This window comes from Oncorhynchus clarkii, chromosome 3 (assembly GCF_045791955.1).
Source record: "Oncorhynchus clarkii lewisi isolate Uvic-CL-2024 chromosome 3, UVic_Ocla_1.0, whole genome shotgun sequence".
Taxonomy (NCBI): Eukaryota; Metazoa; Chordata; class Actinopteri; order Salmoniformes; family Salmonidae; genus Oncorhynchus; species Oncorhynchus clarkii.
The window spans coordinates 52718403-52740163 of NC_092149.1; the positions used below are offsets into that span (position 1 = coordinate 52718403).

At 45.1% G+C, this 21761-nt stretch overlaps 1 protein-coding gene across 1 annotated transcript in view; it reads right to left on the minus strand.

The window, feature by feature from the left end:
• Window positions 1–1572: 1572 nt before the first annotated feature.
• LOC139397385 (bromodomain adjacent to zinc finger domain protein 2B-like) overlaps window positions 1573–21761 on the minus strand; it is a 99173-nt gene continuing 78984 nt past the window's right edge. Inside the window, exons 18-37 of the mRNA XM_071144136.1 lie at window positions 21116–21181; window positions 20574–20618; window positions 20282–20308; window positions 19104–19169; window positions 18677–18817; window positions 17777–18031; window positions 16625–16860; window positions 15838–15912; window positions 15302–15545; window positions 15034–15096; window positions 14780–14924; window positions 13837–14558; window positions 13234–13483; window positions 12909–13064; window positions 12093–12253; window positions 11746–11954; window positions 4921–5056; window positions 3800–4131; window positions 3099–3242; window positions 1573–2983 (exon numbers count right to left, since the gene is read on the minus strand). Of these exons, the coding sequence (XP_071000237.1) occupies window positions 2827–2983; window positions 3099–3242; window positions 3800–4131; window positions 4921–5056; window positions 11746–11954; window positions 12093–12253; window positions 12909–13064; window positions 13234–13483; window positions 13837–14558; window positions 14780–14924; window positions 15034–15096; window positions 15302–15545; window positions 15838–15912; window positions 16625–16860; window positions 17777–18031; window positions 18677–18817; window positions 19104–19169; window positions 20282–20308; window positions 20574–20618; window positions 21116–21181 (3630 nt within the window). The 3' untranslated portion in view covers window positions 1573–2826. The remainder of the gene's footprint in view (window positions 2984–3098; window positions 3243–3799; window positions 4132–4920; window positions 5057–11745; window positions 11955–12092; window positions 12254–12908; window positions 13065–13233; window positions 13484–13836; window positions 14559–14779; window positions 14925–15033; window positions 15097–15301; window positions 15546–15837; window positions 15913–16624; window positions 16861–17776; window positions 18032–18676; window positions 18818–19103; window positions 19170–20281; window positions 20309–20573; window positions 20619–21115; window positions 21182–21761) is intronic.

Below are 21761 nucleotides of genomic sequence, written 5' to 3' on the forward strand. Positions count from 1 at the left end.
GTTGAGGGAGTGTGCAATTGGCATGCTGACTGCAGGAATGTCCTTACCAGAGAACTGAATGTTAATTTCTTAACCATAAGCCACCTCCAACAATGTTAAAGAATTTGACAGTACGTCCAACAGGCCTCTCAACCGCAGTTTGCTGATGTCAAGGTTGTGAACAGAGTGCCCCATGGTGGCAATGGGGTTATGGTATGGGCAGGCAGAAGCTACTGACAACTGCAATTGCATTTTATCAATGGCAATTTGAATGCAGAGATACAGTGACAAGATCCTGAGGCCCATTGTTGTGCCATTCTTCCATCACCATCGTCTCATGTTTCAGCATGATAATGCTGATCATTCCTAAAACCTGAAAATGTCAAGTTCTTCAATGGCCTGCATAATCACCAGACATGTCACCAATTGAGCATGTTTGGGGTGCTCTGGATCAACAGCATGTTCTAGTTCCAGCCCATGTCCAGCAATTTCACACAGCTATTGAAGAGTGGGACAACATTCGACAGGCCACAATCAACAGCCTAATCAACTCAATGTGAAGATGTCACGCTGTATGAGGCAAATGGCGGTCACACCACATACTGACTGGTTTTATGATCCATGCACCTACCTTGTCTTATCTGTGACCAATAGATGCATATCTGTATTCCCAGTCATGTAAAGTCCATAGATTTAGGCCTAATGAATTGATTTCAATTGACCGATTTCCTGATATGAATTGTAACTCAGTAAAATCTTTCAAATTGTTGTGTTCATATTTTTGTTCAGCAAACATAGGTTATTTGTGATAATTGGGTGTCTGACTCTGGAGACAAGAGTCCCCAAAAAATCTAATCTTTGCTTTTTTTTGTTGAGTGCTCCAAATAATTTCCACCTGAAATTAGTCCTTTTGGAAGTTTTTCTTGGGAGGCCCATTTTCATGATTTTTGTCATTGTTGAGCACCCCCCTCCTTTCCTTTGTTTTCTGAAGCAAGATGGTCCACCTGAACTCATATAGACTCTTTAGACAAATCTAGTAATAATCCAATGACATTCAAATTACATTGCTAAATACCAGGCTTATGTTTTGCACACCTCTTTCCATGACAGACTGACCAGGTGAAAGCTGTGATCACTTATTGATAGCACTTGTTAAATCCACTTCAATCAGTGCAGCTGAAGGAGGAGACCGGTTGAAATAAGGATTTTTAAGACATGGATTGTGTATGTGAACGGGGTATGGGAGTAGGTGCCAGGCTCACTGGTTTCAAGATCTGCAACGCTGCTGGATTTTTAATGCTCAACAGTTGCCTGTGTGTATCAAGAATGGTCCACCAACCAAAGGACATCCAGCCACAAGTATGGGAAGCATTGGAGTCAACATGGGCCAGCATCCCTGTGGAACGCTTTCGACACCTTGTAGAGTCCACGACCCGAGGAATTGAGACTGTTCTCAGGGCAAAAAGGGATGCAAACTCAATATTAGGAAGGTGTTCCTGATGTTTTGTACACTCAGTGTTTGCCCAAGATATCCTACCAACACAAATATTTGTAGTTATAGTATGGAAATGAAATATGACGGAATGCAAAATACAGAGTTGAAAAAGATCCTTTATATTAGATCCGTGCCCCACACACTAGTGAAAAATTATGCTCCTACAAAAAAAAGTGACTTTTCCCCACAATATTCATAAATAAAATAACTTCAAGTACTCTGACTCAGGTACAAAGAAAATGCTGTACATGGCACCAGTAGACCATGCATGACACAGCCAGATTCAAACACAGTGGTTATTACAAACGCCCTGTGTCCTTGGGTCTGTGGCAAAGCAAATGGAGAGAACATCTTTTATGAAAAGGTACTGTGCATCACAATGGATTCTATACTGACGATAGGATGATAATGTCAGAATTCGAGGCCCACCAGAGTTGACATTTTGTACACACACATACGCACACACACACACCTTTTGAAGGAATGCTAAACCAAAAGATTGAAATAATATTCTCCACACACATTTGAGAGGGCAGGCATTACCCAGATTGAAGAGACCACAGTGTTTGCAGAGGATATACATCACAGGTAATATACATGTATTTATCACTTTAGACTGAAATGAAACACCACAATCAAAGGCATAAACAATATTGAATTTCTTGTAACAATACTGTATGTACACATATTACAAACAATACTTCATATTAACATGAATGAATAGTATATACAGATGTCATTGCTGCCTCACTGTCCGTGTGAAGTTAGCGAGCAATGTAAAGATACATTGAAATGCAGTGTTACAGTAATACCGTCAGGAATCTTGTGGTACCCCGGCGGCACAGAGCAGTGTAAACAATTCGTTTTTTTCTCTTGGCTTTAGTTTTATGTCCAAAAAAATAAAATAAAAACATTCCGTGAGATTTTTGTTCAAGCAGTTTTGCTTTTTTCTTCCTCGTCTTAGAAAACGGAACCATTTTCACTCATAAATAATTGACTAAATTAAATACATTCACTTTAATATTAATGATAAAAAATTAAAAATAAACTAAGTACAGTTAGTTGGAACGTTTTGTTCCCAGTTGCAGCTCCGATGTGGTTTCTTCTAGGAAATGGTATTGCACTTTAAAAACACCCTTTTGTGTGTATCCCTTTGGGTGCATTTCTCTGCTCTTAAAAAAAGAAACTGCATTCTACTGTACATCACTGAAGTGAATGTGTAGAATTACAATTGTAAATTCATTTAGGTTCCCTGGATGCTGACGGAGAGACTTTAGACCAATCCAGCTGCTCTGCTTGTGGTTACTGCTGGTCCCATACAGTATAGTGAGGATAAAGTAGTCCAAACTAGCCTAGTTGGTTTGTTTTAACAGCTCATTCCATCTATTATCAAAAAAACTCCTCATGTTGTGTCCGGCTCGTCCAATGTCCGAATTGTCTTCATTAAACCTTTCACAGTTATCAAAAACCAAGTTAACGTCGATTATAAACGTCTCGAGGTTCAAGTACCTGTAAATTGAGACAAATAAACATTTAATTATGACATTTATGAGAGAGTCATATAGGTATCAATCAACACTGTATGCAGATCATTTTTCATACTAATATTGTATGGTACACGTACTGGCTGTGGACGAGCTTCTCTCGGATTGTGTAGAAATCCATGGGTTTCCTGATGACTTTCTTGTAGCCAGGGACAGATTTGGGGTTGACAGGGTTAAGGAAGGGCCAGGCATCCTGGTGACCCTCCAGCTCAACCAGTAGCACCCTATGGAGAAAAAGGAGTCAACAAATCGATGAACCTCAGATTAACTACAGTCCAGCATGGCAATGCATCCCACACTACAGCAGCTAGGGTGTTAGCCTGAGCACTAGCCTGTTTATGATTCCATGGCAACTGCGCCCGGGACATTACCAGTATCACGATACTCATTAGCATCGTGGCAAGGAAACAAAACAGGAAGCGGTTTAACTTCTTTAGGAAAACAGCCCTAATGTTGGAAACAAACATCATTATGTCACATTCATTTTCCAAGCTATAACACAGTATTTTATATACTGCAGGTTTTTAAAAAGGACCAAAGACTTAGGTCTGCGTCTGGTTTTCATTTTTGCCATGGGAAAAAAAATATTGCGATACTGGTATCGTCACAGCCCTAACGCCAACTCCCTGTCACTCATTGACATGCCAAACATGTTTAGCTTGACAATGACATCAATGGAGTCGACAAGTGCACAAACAGATCTGGGACCAGCGTAAGCGTACATCACTTACTGGGTAAATATAGTATTATACTAATGGTGCAACCTCAGTCATACTGTTACCTGCACAATGTCAGATCCTTTTCATTGTCTCTGGCTGATGTGGCCATCTTCGCCTTCTTCACACAGACGGGAGTACTGTCCTGCTTGGACTGGTTGGTGGCTGGGCTCCCCTCTCCTGGGCTCTTCCTCTTTTTGGGCTCTTTACTCACTTTTTTTGGCGTGCTGCTGCTGGTGCTGGCAGCATCGTCCTCAGAGACCTCTCCGCTGGCTACAGAAGACGGTTTCCTGTTCTGTTTTACCTCAGTGGTTGTCTTCCCTCCTCGCCCGGCTGCCCCCGCTCGGCTCTGCCGCTGCTGCTGCTTCTTCTTATTCTTGGGGGATTGACCGCTTGCCTGAATGACATAAAATATGCATTTCGCATTTAGCGAGGATCACACTTGTCATCGTTGAATTGAATTAATATGAGAGGGCGGTGAGATACCCAATGGGTTGGACCATACTTTACTCGTCAATAATTGAGAAAAATGTTTTACCTCAACTGGAAATCAAATGATCATTGTTAAGACAGTGGAAGAATCAAATGCATTAATATTTAAATATTGAAAAGGCGACAGAAAAACAGAATAGCACAATTTGAAATGCCATATGGCATAGTCTTACAAGTACTGGAAATAGATGCAGTGGGAACATGTGGGTCTGGGCAGGTGTGATGTCATTATTTGTGTTTGTCTGTCTGTTGTCGGTATATATTTATACATTGAGCTCCAGAAGTATTGGGACAGTGACACATTATTTGTTATTTTGGCTCTGTACTCCAGCACTTTGAAATGATACAATGACTGTCTTTAAATTTGTTTTGGTTGTGCTTCAGATTATTTTGTGCCCAATAGAAATGAATGGTAAATAATGTATTGTGTCATTTTGGAGTCACTTTTATTGTAATTAAGAATATAATATATGTTTCTGAACACTTCTACATTCATTTTCTATTTACAATAAAAGCCACTCCAAAATGACAACACATTATTTACTATTAATTTCTATTGGGCACAAAATAATCTGAAACACAACCAAAAACAAACAGCAAATGCACCCAACAAGTTTGTAGAGTCACAAGCATGGGGTCTGAATACTTTCCGAGTGCACCGTACTTCAAATAAACTCTATCCGAGAACACGTACCACTTTCATGATGGATCTCTCCCAGGCAATAGACTTCTGGAGCTGCTGGATGCAGAGAGACAGTTGGGCGGCGCTGCAGACCTCGCCCATGGCCTTGCGCCATACCTTCATGCCCGGGGCCAGTTCCTCTTCCCCCCTGAGAAGATGGAGACAGACAACGTGATCAGAGAACCAGCCACTCACAACATCCCATAAAACTATCAGAAACATTAACCAAGCCCACTGCCAACAGCAGTGCACAGAAAACCACGAGGGTGGAAGAGTGTTTTGGTCACAGTGGACATGATTAAGAGATACTGCATAATACTCCACAGACCTGGTGACTGACATGCTTCATAGTACTGTAGGGATGGGCATTTGGCATTATTTCACAATTCAAATAATATCATGACATTTGTTCAAATATCCAGGTAGTATAAACAATTTTTAAAAAATATGTAAAAAAAAAAATATATATATATATATACACACACACACACACACACACATGCTCTGAACTCTCTTGACCAATCAAAATGAAGCAAATGTGCATGGCAGAGGTAAACAGCAGACCGGCTGCTTTTCTCCAGTCCTTATCCACTTAAGCAAGTTGGCAGGTAGCCAAATGGTTCAGAGCATTGGGCCAGTAACCGAAAGGTCGCTGGTTCGAATCCCCGAGCAGACTAGGTGAAAATCTGTCATTTTGCCCTTGGGCAAGGCACTTAACCCTAATTGTTCACGGAAGTCGGTCTGGATAAGAGCATCTGCTAAATGACCAGTCTGATTTTTCACCATTATAGAATTGATTCTGTTACAAAAAAGTTATGGTGAGTGTTTTCCATTGATTTGTGTCAGGTCTTGTGGAAACTCTTAGGTGTGTGCCTATAATTGCTATTTGAAGTGGGGAAAACAGCATATCGATGCGAAATCAAATTTTATTTGTCACATGCGCCGAATACAACAGGTGTAGGTAGACCTTAGTGAAATGCTTACTTATAAGCCCTTATCCAACAATGCAGTTAAGAAAAATACATGTTAAGTAAAAATAAAAATAAAAGTAAACAAATAATTAAAGAGCAGCAGTAAAATAACATTCCCGCAATGTGCGGGGGCACCGGTTAGTCGAGGTAATTGAGGTAATATGTACATGTAGGTAGAGTTAAAGTGACTATGCATAGATCATAAACAGAGAATAGCAGCAGCATATCAGAGGGGGGGGGGGCAATGCAAATAGTCTGGGTAGCCACTTTATTAGCTGTTCAAGAGTCTTATGCCTTGAGGGTAGAAGCTGTTGAGAAGCCTTTTGGACTTAGACTTGGCGCTCCGGTACAGTTTGCCGTGCGGTAGCAGAGAGAACAGTCTATGACTGGGGTGGCTGGAGTCTTTGGCAATTTTAGGGCCTTCCTCTGACATCGCCAGTGTACTGTACTGCGCCGAACGCTCTACCCTCTGTAGTGCCTTGTGGTCGGAGGCCAAGTAGTTGCAAAACCAGGCTGGGATGCAACCTGTCAAGATGCTCTCGATAGTGCAGCTGTAGAACGTTTTGAGGATCTGAGGACCCATGCCAAATATTTTCAGTCTCCTGAGGGGGAAAAGGTTTTGTCGTGCCCTCTTCACAACTGTCTTGGTGTGCTTGGACCATGTTCGTTTGTTGGGGATGTGGACGCTAAGGAACTTGAAGCTCTCCTGCTTCACTATAGCCCCGTCGATGAGAATGGGGGTGTGCTCGGTCCTTTTCCTGTAGTCCACAATCATCTCCTTTGTCTTGATCACGTTGGGGGAGTGGTTGTTGTACTGGCACCACACAGCCAGTACTCTGACCTCTTCCCTATAGGCTGTCTCATCGTTGTCGGTGATCAGGCCTACCACTGTTGTGTCATCAGCAAACTTAATGATGGTGTTGGAGTCGTGTCTGGCCATGCAGTCTTGAGTGAACAGGGAGTACAGGAGGAGACTGAGCATACACCTCTGAGGGGCCCCCGTGTTGTTACCTACCCTTACCACCTGGGGGCGGCCCGTCAGGAAGTCCAGGATCCAGTTGCAGAGGGAGGTGTTAAGGCTCAGGATTCTTAGCTTAGTGATGAGCTTTGAGGGCACTATGGTGTTGAACAGTGAGCTGTAGTCAATGAATAGCATTCTCACATAAGTGTTTCTTTTGCCCAGGTGGGAAAGGGCAGTGTAGAGTGCAATAGAGATGGCATCATCTGTGGATCTGTTGGGGCGGTATGAAAATTGGAGTGGGTCTAGGGCTTCTGGGATAATGGTGTTGATGTGGGCCATGACCAGCCTTTCAAAGCACTTCATGGCTACAGACGTGAGTGCTACGGGTCAGTAGTCATTTAGGCAGGTGACCTTAGTGTTATTGGGCACAGGGACTATGGTGGTCTGCTTGAAACATGTTGGTATTACAGACTCAGACAGGGAGAGGTTGAAAATGTCAGTGAAGAAACATGCCAGTTGGTCAGCGCATGCTCGGAGTATACGTCCTGGTAATCCATCTGGCCTGCAGCCTTGTGAATGTTGATCTGTTTAAAGGCCTTACTAACATCGGCTGCGGAGAGCGTGATCACACAGTGATCCGGAACAGCTGATGCTCTCATGCATGTTTCAGTGTTACTTGCCTCGAAGCGAGCATAGAAGTAATTTAGCTCGTCTGGTAGGCTCGAGTCATTGGGCTCGCGGCGGTTCTTACCTTTGTAGTCAATAGTTTGCAAGCCCTGCAACATCCGACGAGAGTCGGAGCAGGTGTAGTACAATTCGATATTAGTCCTGTATTAACACTTTGCCTGTTTGATGGTTCGTAGGAGGGCATCGTGGGATTTCTTATAAGCTTCCGGGTTAGAGTCCCGCTCCCTTTAGCTCAGTGCGGATGTTGCCTGTAATCCATGGCTTCTGGTGTGTGTATGTACGTACAGTCACTGTGGGGATGACGTCATTGATGCACTTATTGATAAAGCCAGTGACTGATGTGGTGTACTCAGAATCCTGGAACATATTCCAGTCTGTGATAGCAAAACAGTCCTGTAGCTTAGAATCTGCTTCATCTGACCACTTTTTTATTGACCGAGTCACTGATGCTTCCTGCTTTAGTTTTTGCTTGTAAGCAGGAATCAGGAGAATATAATTATGGTCATATTTGCCAAATGGAGAGTGAGGGAGAGCCTTGTATGCGTCTGTGTGTGGAGTAAAGGTGGTCTAGAGTTTTTTCCCCCTCTGGTTGCATGTAACATGCTGGTAGAAATGAGTTAAAATGGATTTAAGTCAAATCAAATCAAATTTTATTCGTCACATACATATGGTTAGCAGATGTTAATGCGAGTGTAGCGAAATGCTTGTGCTTCTAGTTCCGACAATGCAGTAATAACCAACAAGTAATCTAACTAACAATTCCAAAACTACTGTCTTATACACAGTGTAAGGGGATAAAGAATATGTACATAAGGATATATGAATGAGTGATGGTACAGAGCAGCATAGGCAAGATACAGTAGATGATATCGAGTACAGTATATACATATGAGATGAGTATGTAAACAAAGTGGCATAGTTAAAGTGGCTAGTGATACATGTATTACATAAGGATGCAGTCGATGATATAGAGTACAGTATATACGTATGCATATGAGATGAATAATGTAGGGTAAGTAACATTATATAAGGTAGCGTTGTTTAAAGTGGCTAGTGATATATTTACATCATTTCCTATCAATTCCCATTATTAAAGTGGCTGGAGTGAGTCAGTGTCATTGTCAGTGTGTTGGCAGCAGCCACTCAATGTTAGTGGTGGCTGTTTAACAGTCTGATGGCCTTGAGATAGAAGCTGTTTTTCAGTCTCTTGGTCCCAGCTTTGATGCACCTGTACTGACCTCGCCTTCTGGATGATAGCGGGGTGAACAGGCAGTGGCTCGGGTGGTTGATGTCCTTGATGATCTTTTTTGCCTTCCTGTAACATCGGGTGGTGTTGGTGTCCTGGAGGGCAGGTAGTTTGCCCCCGGTGATGCGTTGTGCAGACCTCACTACCCTCTGGAGAGCCTTACGGTTGAGGGCGGAGCAGTTGCCGTACCAGGCGGTGATACAGCCCGACAGGATGCTCTCGATTGTGCATCTGTAGAAGTTTGTGAGTGCTTTTGGTGACAAGCCGAATTTCTTCAGCCTCCTGAGGTTGAAGAGGCGCTGCTGCGCCTTCTTCACGATGCTGTCTGTGTGAGTGGACCAATTCAGTTTGTCTGTGATGTGTATGCCGAGGAACTTAAAACTTGCTACCCTCTCCACTACTGTTCCATCGATGTGGATCGGGGGGTGTTCCCTCTGCTGTTTCCTGAAGTCCACAATCATCTCCTTAGTTTTGTTGACGTTGAGTGTGAGGTTATTTTCCTGACACCACACTCCGAGGGCCCTCACCTCCTCCCTGTAGGCCGTCTCGTCGTTGTTGGTAATCAAGCCTACCACTGTTGTGTCGTCCGCAAACTTGATGATTGAGTTGGAGGCGTGCGTGACCACGCAGTCGTGGGTGAACAGGGAGTACAGGAGAGGGCTCAGAACGCACCCTTGTGGGGCCCCAGTGTTGAGGATCAGCAGGGAGGAGATGTTGTTGCCTACCCTCACCACCTGGGGGCGGCCCGTCAGGAAGTCCAGTACCCAGTTGCACAGGGCGGGGTTGAGACCCAGGGTCTCGAGCTTGATGACGAGCTTGGAGGGTACTATGGTGTTGAATGCCGAGCTGTAGTCGATGAACAGCATTCTCACATAGGTATTCCTCTTGTCCAGATGGGTTAGGGCAGTGTGCAGTGTGGTTGAGATTGCATCGTCGGTGGACCTATTTGGGCGGTAAGCAAATTGGAGTGGGTCTAGGGTGTCAGGTAGGGTGGAGGTGATATGGTCCTTGACTAGTCTCTCAAAGCACTTCATGATGACGGATATGAGTGCTACGGGGCGGTAGTCGTTTAGCTCAGTTACCTTAGCTTTCTTGGGAACAGGAACAATGGTGGCCCTCTTGAAGCATGTGGGAACAGCAGACTGGTATAGGGATTGATTGAATATGTCAGTAAACACACCGGCCAGCTGGTCTGCGCATGCTCTGAGGGCGCGGCTGGGGATGCCGTCTGGGCCTGCAGCCTTGCGAGGGTTAACACGTTTAAATGTTTTACTCACCTCGGCTGCAGTGAAGGAGAGTCCGCATGTTTTCGTTGCAGGCCGTGTCAGTGGCACTGTATTGTCCTCAAAGCGGGCAAAAAAGTTATTTAGTCTGCCTGGGAGCAAGACATCCTGGTCCGTGACTGGGCTGGATTTCTTCCTGTAGTCCGTGATTGACTGTAGACCCTGCCACATGCCTCTTGTGTCTGAGCCGTTGAATTGAGATTCTACTTTGTCTCTGTACTGACGCTTAGCTTGTTTGATATCCTTGCGGAGGGAATAGCTGCACTGTTTGTATTCGGTCATGTTACCAGACACCTTGCCCTGATTAAAAGCAGTGGTTCGGTTTCTGTCTGCACGATGCGTGGAGAAACCCGCTGGCTGCACCGCCTCGGATAGCGTCTCTCCAGTGAGCCATGTTTCCGTGAAGCAAAGAACGTTGCAGTCTCTGATGTCCCTCTGGAATGCTACCCTTGCTCGGATTTCATCAACCTTGTTGTCAAGAGACTGGACATTGGCAAGAAGTATGCTAGGGAGTGGTGCACGGTGTGCCCGTCTCCGGAGTCTGACCAGAAGACCGCCTCGTTTCCCTCTTTTTCGGAGTAATTTTTTTGGGTCGCTGCATGGAATCCACTCTGTTGTCCTGTTTGTAAGGCAGAACACAGGATCCGCGTTGCGAAAAACATTCTTGGTCGTACTGATGGTGAGTTGACGCTGATCTTATATTCAGTAGTTCTTCTCGACTGTATGTAATGAAACCCAAGATGACCTGGATTACTAATGTAAGAAAGTTTCCCTGCATTAAAGTCCCCGGCCACTAGGAACGTCGCCTCTGGATGAGCATTTTCCTGTTTGCTTATGGCCTATACAGCTCATTGACTGCGGTCTTAGTGCCAGCATCGGTTTGTGGTGGTAAATAGACAGCGACAAAGAATATAGATGACATAAGATATTACAGCTTTTAATGTCCCGTTGGTAGGATATACGTGGTTGTAGTTCGTCTATTTTATAATCCAATGATTGTAAATTGGCTAATAGGACCGGTGGAAAAGGTAAATTACCCACTCACCGCCGGATCCTTACAAGGCACCCCGACCTTCGTCCTTGATATCTCAGTCTCTTTCCCCTGCAAATGACGGGGATGAGGGCCTTGTCGGGTGTCCCTCTCGTCCGACTCGTTTAAGAAAAAAATGGTCCTTCAATACGAGGTGAGTAATTGCTGTCCTGATTTCTACAAGCTCTTTCTAGACTCTCAGGTCAGACTTTAGGGCTAAATGCGCAGACGTAGCTCAACAAATGTCATGGTGTACATGCATCCTTGTCGGTAACAATGTCACTCATAGATACATTCAGGCTGCCGTGGTAAGTCAATGAGTTGACATAGAACCACGGTTACCAGTGTGATGCAGCATGCAGAGCTACAGTACAGACCGGCTTCCAAAGAGACAGATGCAACCACTTACATTAAGGGACTTCACAAATGAAGAAAAACCACAATGCACACAGCAGCAAAAAGGGAGAGAGAAACAGACAACCGAAATAGGCCCCAGTGAAGCAGAGGAAAGCCCAAAGAAGTGTTCAAATGGGAATCTGGATGACCCTACCCTTCACCATCAACACTACTAGATGGTGTGGGAGCAGGGACAGTGAATGTACCCAGCACCATTATCCAGTTTGACCTGAATGGTGGGACTTAAAGGGCTCTTCAGGTACCTTCGCTCGATGTTCCTCTCCAGCTCGGCTAGCCGTGTTACAGCTATATCTAGGGGGTTGTTGACGCGCCGCACCAGGCTGCAGCCGCCTTTGGCCGCCTCCTCCCCTGCAAGCTGCTCCTCTCCTGCTAGAAGCAGCTTAGTGAAGGGCTTGTGTTCATGGTAGACCAGGTCCTCTCTCTCTGACTGGGGCTCCGGATACATCCAACCCTGGGAGGAAATAAGACAGTCGATTGCGCGTCCATGCGGAAGGAGCACTTTATTCAGCGTCGTCTTTCTCCATTGCAGATAGATTCCTTCTTCACTACATACCACATGGATACAGTGCTATAAAAGGATGTACTGTACCTTAACCTGCAGGCTGGCCGAAGTGACCTTTCTCTCCAGCTCCTCCACCTGTTGCAGAACAGCGATGTCCATCTCCATGGCCTGCTCCTCCACACACCAGCTCTCCACTGTCTCCTCGCTCACCCCGTTCTCTTCCAGCTTGGACTCGTCTATCACTGCCGCTGAAGCGAGAGTGGGAGGGAGAGAAAGGGGGAGAGAGAGACAGACAGGTCAATAGGGATAAACGCAGGACCCCCAAAAACACATTGTTTTCTAAAACCAAGTTTACTACAGTTATTGTATCTTGGTAGGTACTGTGAAGTTTGGAAAGGATATTTTCTAATATAGGGATGCAGTGTTTCCCCTGCCATTTTTATTGGGCTCCCCTGCCTAGCTCTGTAGAGATGAGCCATTGTAACCGCATGCATGCAGACAATCTTGAGTTTAGAATATATTTGGCATCGAGGTTACAGAATTCAAAGCTGTAAGACAGCCTCATTCAATTGCGCCAACATGCTGTAAGTGATTATGAACCTAAGGAATGGTGGTAAATACCACGTTAGCTCTGAATGATGTATCTACTCTCTCCCTGCAGTGGGTTGACATTTCAGTGTCATTTTAAAACCGAGGTCATGCATGCTACCACATTATTAAAAGGTTAGATTTAAAGAGTCACAAGATAATTTGGACATCTATAAGGACTCATTTGAAATGGCACTCTATTCCCTTTATAGTGCATTACCCTATTCCCTATGGGCCCTGGTCAAAAGTAGTGCACTTTATAAGGAATAGGGTGTAATTTGAGAATTGTATGCGTGTTAACCCTAAAAAACTCACCATCCCTGTTTTTGGCACAGGCCTGTGCAATGAACTCCATGTGTTTCTGGATCTGTTTCTGCAGGGCCCTCTCTCTGATACCTCTGCTGTGCAAGCCCTTGACCAAGCTCCTCAACTCCTCCATGTCTGCCACTCTCCACCAGCCTGACAGCATCTCTACAACACACACACCTAAGTTATTAAGACTTCTGTAAATAAAATCCATGACAACACATAATGAAAAGTGGAAATTCTTGGGAGCCACCTAAAAGTCCTCCACAGTGCTTGCATGTGCTGTGTCATCTCCCATCTTTCCTGTCAGCGGGTGGCAGTGTGCCATGCTTACCCTCTGGAATGGGCAGTGGGTCGGGGTAGTCCTGGGTTTTGGCCACCTCCACCACGTTGGACGGGGCAGAGGGGGGCTTCTCTCCAGGGGGCACTGCCAGGAAGGGGTTGCTGTTACCCTCCACATGGTGGTAGGCAGCGGCCAGCGTGGAGGGGGGCAGTGGACTGGCAGAGAAGGGCAGGGTGGGGATCATCATGCCACCGGGCCATCCACAGAATGGCAGACCTATCATATGGACGCCAGACTTCACCTGCTTGGAGGAGTTCATGAACCAGAGAAATGCACAGGCAGTGGTGAGGAGTGAGAATGTTATGTAGCAGAACTTGGTTCACTGACAACTAGCACAAATGGCATCTAGAAATAAAGCTATGATAAAAGGAACACGGCTAAAGAATAACAAATCAGACATGAACATAAAGGGGAGGATTCCTAGAGACAGATTACACCTAGTCCAGGACAGGGATTCACGTGTGCCTGGGAAATCAGCTTCAGAACAGCACTTATTGGACAACATCAAAAATGCCGGTCAGTAGCAATATGCTTACACCATGTTAACAATAATCCTAGAGGATCAGAGACAGAGATATGGTGCAGGGGCCCTACCTGGAGAGCTGAAAAAGGGAAGTTATTGATCCCAGTGGTGAGATTGCTGGGGCTGGCTGATGTGGAGGCTAGGGGATTAGAAGACAGGGAGGAGGGGGACTTGGGCCTGGTGGTTGAGGAGGAATAGGGGGAGGAGGCCGGGGGGGTGGTGGTGGAGCTGGTGCTGACGGACGACTCGTCACACGGGGAGCGGGGCAGCAGGCTGAACCAGTGGCAGTTCTTCTCTGTCAGCACCCTGAAGAGTTGGTCATTGGGCTGGAGCTGCTGGGGGCTGGAGGACATCTTCCCTGGGCCGCTGCTGAGGTAGGACGGGCTGAGGAGGGCTGTGGAAGGCTCCGCTTTCACCTCTGGACACAGCGGAGCGGGAGATGCAGAAGGGTTGCTGGGTAGTGTAGTCTGAATGGTAGGGTGGATAGGGGAAGATACTGTGGTGGGGACTTTGGCTAGACTACAGCTCAGACTGTGAGGGTGGTTGTCTGAGTCTGGGGACATCTTGGCCACCTCCAGGAGTTTGCTGAGTTTGGAGAAGGAGCCGGGCTTCTGGAGGAAGAGGTTGAGGGTGTGCTTGTCTGGTGTGGCGGTGTGCTTGTCACGGCTACCCTCCAGGGTGGACGCCCCTAGCCTCCCCTCCACCTCCTGTGGCCTCCTTTCCACCTCCTCCTTCACCTGGACCAGCTCTGTGCGCCTCAGTCTCTCTCTCTCCTTTTCCAGCTCCTCTGCTCCTGGAAAAGATAGTAATATTATTAACCACATTGCTCTAGAAAGCGCATTTCCCAAACTCACATGTATAATATAAAAGACCTTACCGATCTGAAGCCATGTCACTAGGAGAAGAAGCTGAATTGGGTTATTCAAATGAACGATATTATCCCAATAGTGAGTTGATAAAGTAAGTAGCAACAAGTGTGGTGCCCGTATGTCATGTCAGTGTTTTAAGTCTCACCTTCGCCACTCTCCATACCCTCCACAAAGACGCCCCCACACTGTGGCAGCACCCAATAACGGCGCTTGTAGCGGTCTTGGCCGAACATCATGGAGCGCAACGAGTGGGATGACTCAAACAACTTCCGTCTGATCTGACTCTGTTGCTAGAGAGAGAAAACACAAATGGTATCAAGGCCGGGGTCTTTTCTGCCCGGAAACTGACCCTCATAAAAATAAAAAAATAAAGAATCTTTGATCCCATTGGGTATCAACCTTCGTTAATTTGTCGATATGTTTCTCCAGCTCCTCTACACTGGATGTCTGGTCCCCATCATCCTAGAAGGGAAAGATCACATTTCATTTGACACCAGAGGAGAGGCTGACATTTACAATAGACAAACAATGACTGAGACTATGTCCCAAATGGCATCCTATTCACGATGTAGTGCAATACAGTGAATAGGGTGCCACTTGGGACAACTCCATTGTCATTTGGTTCAGAGGATAGATCATGTGGATAGGTGACAATTTCCTCACTGACCTCATCCTCACAGGTTTCCACTTTCTTCCCTTTCTTCCCTCGCTCCTCCTCCTCCTCCTCCTCCTCATCGTCGTCTTCATCCCCCTGATCCTCGCTGTCCTCGTCCTCATCCTCGTCCTCCTCGCTGTCCCCTCCTTTCCTCTTGCGTTTCTGTCCGGGGGTGGATGTACCCAGGGACTGGGTCTCCTCTCCCCCCACACCGCTGTCCCTCTTCCCAGTCTTCTTGGCGTGGCTGGTCCTCAGCCTGGAAAAAGACAAGCAGCAGGAGGATAAGAGTGGCAAATGTTTTCCTAGGCTTTGGTATCATACCATATTATATAAAACCTTTAAAAAGCATAAACAATCAAATTCACATTTATTCGAAGTATAACTTCAAACAAGTCTGTCCCAATACAAAAGAAATAGAGGCGGGACAACAGTAAATTCTGTTCTGATATCCATCATTTTCACCGGACACCCATTCGGTAATACAGGTCTATTAATGTATGTCACGCAGTCTTCTCCTGAGTGCTCCTTGACATGACTCGGATGCTCACTTGCGAAGCGTGCCCTCGATGACCCACTTGTCCCGTCGCAGGTTGGTCATGTGATCGATGTTCTTGTCGATCTCGCTGCAAAGAAGCACGAAGCACCAATTTTAGATAGGTCGGCTTTGTTAAACAATTATAAAAAAGGTGAAGTACGGCTTTAGTGGCATAATTTTCCTTGAGCAACAGGATTGTATTTTCAAGCATTGCCAGTTGTGTCACCTAATCTACCTCAGGTACAGGCAGTGACTTGAAAAGGGTTTCAGGTTTGATGCAACCCAATGAAACGCTCTATGACAACACAACTCTTGATATTCCACGTAGAACATCAAAAAAAATGCCAAAGAATAAAACAGTACTATGTCCAGCAAAATCCGCTTCATGCTCAAAGATGAGTGACGCAGGCGTCAGTCAGCTAAAAAACAATCTGTGCTCAGAATAACGTTGGGCTCTATTCAATCCACATTGCGTGATTGAAATTTAAAAGGCAAAGTTTCCCGCGTTAGCGGAGACTGCATTTCGCGGTAAATGCTGCATATGTGGGCTCAGTCGGAAATGACCTTTACTTTTCTATAGCGGAATCTGTAACGCCTCAGCTTTACAGGTTGAATAGAGTCCCTTAATCATTTTTTGATTGGACACTGAACAACATCAAATATCAACAAAGTAGTTTCCCCACATGTAAGCCTAAAGCACTTACCTTGACATAATTTGTCTAAATAACAGACCGTATCAGTGTTGTGATCTAGATCGCAGACCAGACTGCTATGGCCAAGAGTTCAGTGTCCTCTCTTACCTGACCACACTCTTACTGCAGGACAGCTCGTTGACCAGGAAGGCCAGGACCGAGGCCTTCTGTGTGGCTGTGTGGGCCTGGAAAGCCTTGGTCTTCAGACTGGCCGTGACCTCCCCCAGGTCAGTCTGCAGCTCCGTCCCCCCACAGTGAGCCTCCATGTAGACCCGCAGCACCTCCGACACGTTATCCCGGTTGATGCCCACATTACTCAGGTGGTCCCCCAGGGCCGTCTTGGTCTGGCGGGGCGGAGAGGGACATATATCGGTAAACACTTTATTTGAAGGATCCCAAGTAAACGACGCTTCAACTAACTGTCTACTAACCCTAGCCCTCGCCCTCATTCTAAACCTAACCTTAGCAAGCAGTTGCTTATCAACAAACTGTTTGTTGAACGTATAACCATCTATACGCGACTGTCCAAATGAAATGTGACCCATATATTTTTTCAAAGATATCTTCACATTTTATTGACAGGTTTGCAAAAGATATGTAGAGGGATACAGGAGAGAAAGTGAGTGGTGGAACAGGGGATCGAACCGCTGCCTTTAGGTGCATAATGTAGTCCAGCCTAAGGCACAGACGAGGACAGTTAGAGGGGACTACATTCTTCTCTTTTCAGGGATACATTTTCCCTCGACGTCAACTGAGGCTCCATAATAGGCGACAGTCATCTGGGCTCCTTGAAGGAATAATGGAAAGCCACATGAAAGCGTGACTAAGCCCTTTAGATTAGCATGGAGAGAAAATACTGATGAATTAGGAAAAATGTGGGGGTATAACTGTGGAAGCTGTATTAAGAGCTATAAACACTGATACCCAACCAAAAACAGATAAGCCCATTCATTTAGCCTCGCAGAGCCAGAGATATTGATAATGCCCCACTTGTGTGTTCTGATTACAGTAGGGGAATCTCGTCTTTAGCTCTGCAATGCAGCCCTCTAAGCTGTGGATAGTGCGTACAGTACAGTCTATGAAGGCAGATCAGAATATACTGTACGACTGCTGATAGTATGAGTGTGTGACCATGTGGGAAAGTGCTAATATACGTGGCTGCTCAAGCATTCACCAGATTGTACATGTGTCTTTTAGTATTTATGAATGTGTGACGAGTGTGAGTGCGTGCGTTTAGTTCTAAAGAGTAAAGTCCCTCACCCGGTGTCCTGGGGGCAGTCCGGGGTCACACACCACAGCAGAGAGCATGCGCACCAGCAGGTCCTGGACCTGTCCCACGCTGTCTCCCAGGTTGAGCAGGCCCTCCTGCAGCACACTCAGGTTGGGTATGTGGGCGTCCACGTCGAAGCCTAGCACCTTCCCAAAGCTCCGCAGGAACTGCATCACCATCAGGCAGTCAGAGAAGCTGCTTCCTGGTAGAACCAGGCCGGGAATACGGGATAACTCCGGGAGAGGCTGGGCACGGAGAGAGGACACATTCAGTCATGTAATTACAGTAGTGTGCTGTGCATTTGTTATAATTTCAAGGTTCCTAACGCAGTGTAAGAGCAAAATCTAGAGAGATAGCTTCTCTAGCTGCAGATTCAAGTAGGTCAAACAGAGCTTGACCCGTATGGAGGGAGGTTTAGTGAGAGCCGTATGGAGACGGGGTTGATGTGTGATCTGTGAACTTGTTATCCAGGGGCGCAATGCCCTGTCTGGTGGAAATTATGATAAAGCAGCTCTCAGAAATCCCCTGGTCAGAGTTGTGTTAGGGGCAGCCAATTGATGGCCCAATTAAACTGTGTACCTGTGTTTACTTCACTTTCGTGCATTCCAATATGGAAGATGTTATCACTATACAAATAAAGAACCGGTGTCATTTAAAAACACTATCGTCATATTGATTAAAATAGGTAATAGGCAAAGAAACTGATTGAAAGCGATTAAATGTGGCCAGTATTAACAATTTTCTTGGTTTGAGATCGCCTAATGGCAATGCGGCCCACATCTCCTTTTCAGTTGGAGAACAAATCTATGACCGATGGCACACTCATAGCCATAGAAGGCTCATATCCCTCCCTTTAGAATTTCCGCTAGTAGCTCCTATGAATCGTATACCTTGTGATCTGCTAAGCACATGTCTTCATTTGGCTTCTTCAGCTCCTTGGCAATTTCCAGTTCCAGTCTTCTAAGCTCCAATTTCCTCTCCTTGTTTAACCGTTTCTCATCCTTCTTCTCCTGCTTTAAGCGCTCCCGCTCCTAAGGTCCAAATTACAGACCAAGTTAACAGTGCATGCTATCGGCACCGTTGCAGACAATCGTGTTAAGGATTATGTCATTACAATTCAGGCCAACACTAGGCCTTCCTTGCTTATAAATTGCTGCACTTTCACCGAAAATTGCTTCGGGCCCAATTTCCCTCTTTCATTCACACTCCATATAGTTTTACAAAAAGAGGGGGAGGAAGAACTGAGGAGAGGAGGCAATAGCCAGAAGCCCGCTCTAACAGTTTCAAGGAGAAGTGGTCGAGTTGTGAATCACGCACCTCTGCTTTCTTACGGGCGTCCATGGCCTTCGTCAGCATCATGTGCTGCCTCCGCCTCTCTCTCTCCTGACAGAGCACACACAACCACAACTCAACACAGACCAGGCCACTTCATATTAGACGTCAAACACAACAGCTTACTATGACACGTACAGTATAGTCTGGCCATCGTTGTGAACATTATAGCGGAAGTTCAGAGGTTAATAAAATGATGACAACCAACAATCTAAAAAACAAAAAGGGCAAAGCAACAGCTATGAGGGCGGTGTCAACGCAAAGTGTAAGCTTGAAGTTAGTCGGCTTGAATGCGTCTGTATAATGGCAATAGGCAAACTGAAGTGCTACTTGTACAACTGCATCTAAGAATTAAACAGACGTCGTCATACTATGCTGTGTTAGAAAGTTACTCTAAAAGCTGCTACAGTTTTTCATTCTTTATTCACTGGTGAAAAGCAAAGCAAAATATCTTATATCAGAATGCAAGTAATATTATACGACAGAAAGCAAGTTACCTCTCACAAATACATTCATGGATTCAATTGGAGATTGAGGCCTTGTAGTAATGAATTTATCTTAGGCGTGTACTGAGCACGCCTATATTCAGTATGGCATGTGTTTAAAGCAATGCTATTAGTGCCTGTCTTTAGCCTATTGTAACTTATGGTAAGTAGGTTTGGGTACAACAACAAAAATCTAATCTCAAATATGGAACAAGAAACACGGCAACGAAACGATGAATGAACATTTCACCTGGAGGTTGGTGATTTAAACTGATGTCAAGAAGCAGGAGAAAAGCCGGCGATGGAGGGGTCTGATCTGTCAGGTGGTAAAATGGACAAGTGCAGCATACTCTACATTGACTTTAAACACCTGGATGTCAAGCACTTCCATTCACTCGACAACAAAACAAGGAAATGGAGGGTCACGTCTTTAGGGACCATGATAGTGTGCATTGCTCCCCTTAAATGGAATCTGAGTCAAGAAGTTCTTGACTATTTTGTCTTGTACGAGAACAAATAGAGCAAGACGTGCGTACGCAATGCACTTTGCTCGAAAGCCATGCAGGAGAATGTAGTATGACGGCAGCCAGAGCTACACTTTATGAATTGCTATAACAACCATATCACAACCAATATCACGATGCGGTGTTAGATGTGCAAAAATAAACATACCCATACCATATCTAGTCTATGCCTCTCCAACTCCTGGGAGAAAGAGTTGGCAAAGTATTACGGAACAGAAATCACAGGCTCATAAAAACTAAGTTCATATAAGACACCCCCCCCCCCCCCCCCCCAAGAAAGGTGACAAGCTAGGGTCATCAAAACTGAATTTAACAAAGTGACAGATTTGGACAGGGAATTGTCAAGCACTTACATCAAGAAGAACCCTTCTTCCAAAAAGATTCCAGTAGAATTGAAAGTGAAAATGGGCTTTGGGCATCATGTGGTGCAGGAGAGTGATACCTACCTGGTGTTTCAAAATGACTGCTTGTTGCCTCCTCATCTCCTTCTCCTTTAAGGGGAAAAAGATAAAACATTACAATTACAATCCAAACACACCCCTCATTTCCATCATCTAAAAAAAGCAGCCAACACAAACGGATAAGGTTTCTCTACTTCATTCCACAGCAAGCTCAAATCCCTCACTAATCTGATTGACAGACAGGCAAAGAGCCCGGGCATGTTGGAACTAATGTGAAATGGAAATGCCATAGTTGTTGTTGTTTGTTTTGAGTCGTGCAGGAGACAGAGACAGAATGCAATGTCCTTTATGACACTGATTAACATGGAAAAGGTCTGCTCTGGGTGGCAAGGAGATTTTCCTAAACACGGAGAAGCAGTCCCTTGGAGCAATGAGCATTGCTTTACATTCACCTAAATGAGGCAATGAGGTGCAAGGAGGAGATTGGGAATCAACACGAGAGGGGTTGTATGACTTGAGGCAACAGTGGGAGGTGGAGTGGGCCACAAATTAATGGTTGATTCTTTTAACAGGACATCTAAACTAACCTTGATTCGTTTTTCAGCCTCCATTATTTTGGCATTTGCCGCTTCTTCCTTCTTTTTCCTTTTAGTCTGTGCATGCAAAACAGGTCTACAGGTCATGCAACAGAACAACCTTGAGAGATTCAACACGTCATTCAACAGCACATGTACAGTACTACATGCCGGTAGCCAGTACAGAAATACACAGACAAATCCATTTATGCTCGTGTAAGATTAGGCTTTTATCACTAGTTCCTACTAGAAGCAAATAATGAATTTCTGTCATGTGGGAGGGCTAACATTGTTTGATTAAATAAAATCAAGACAATTTTCACAAATAAACATGCAGGGCAAAATACATATTTTGGTTCTAGTGACTACACTAACACTAAACACACAATGAAATAGACATATGTGCAACATAGAACTGTTCAATTTAGAGCAGAGAGAGGATAATATTGAATGAGAATAGTCCCACTTGCAGCAAGGACTTACTGGCAATGTCAAGCGTGAAATATTGCAATCTTGTGCAGTGAGATAATTATTTCCTCACATTAACACTAAAAAGACAAACTAGTTGTAGTTCTTACAAAATACCAGTAGCCAGTCGGAATAAATTAAGACACATTTCAATATCTAATTACAAGCATAGAGGAATCCTGTTAAGAGC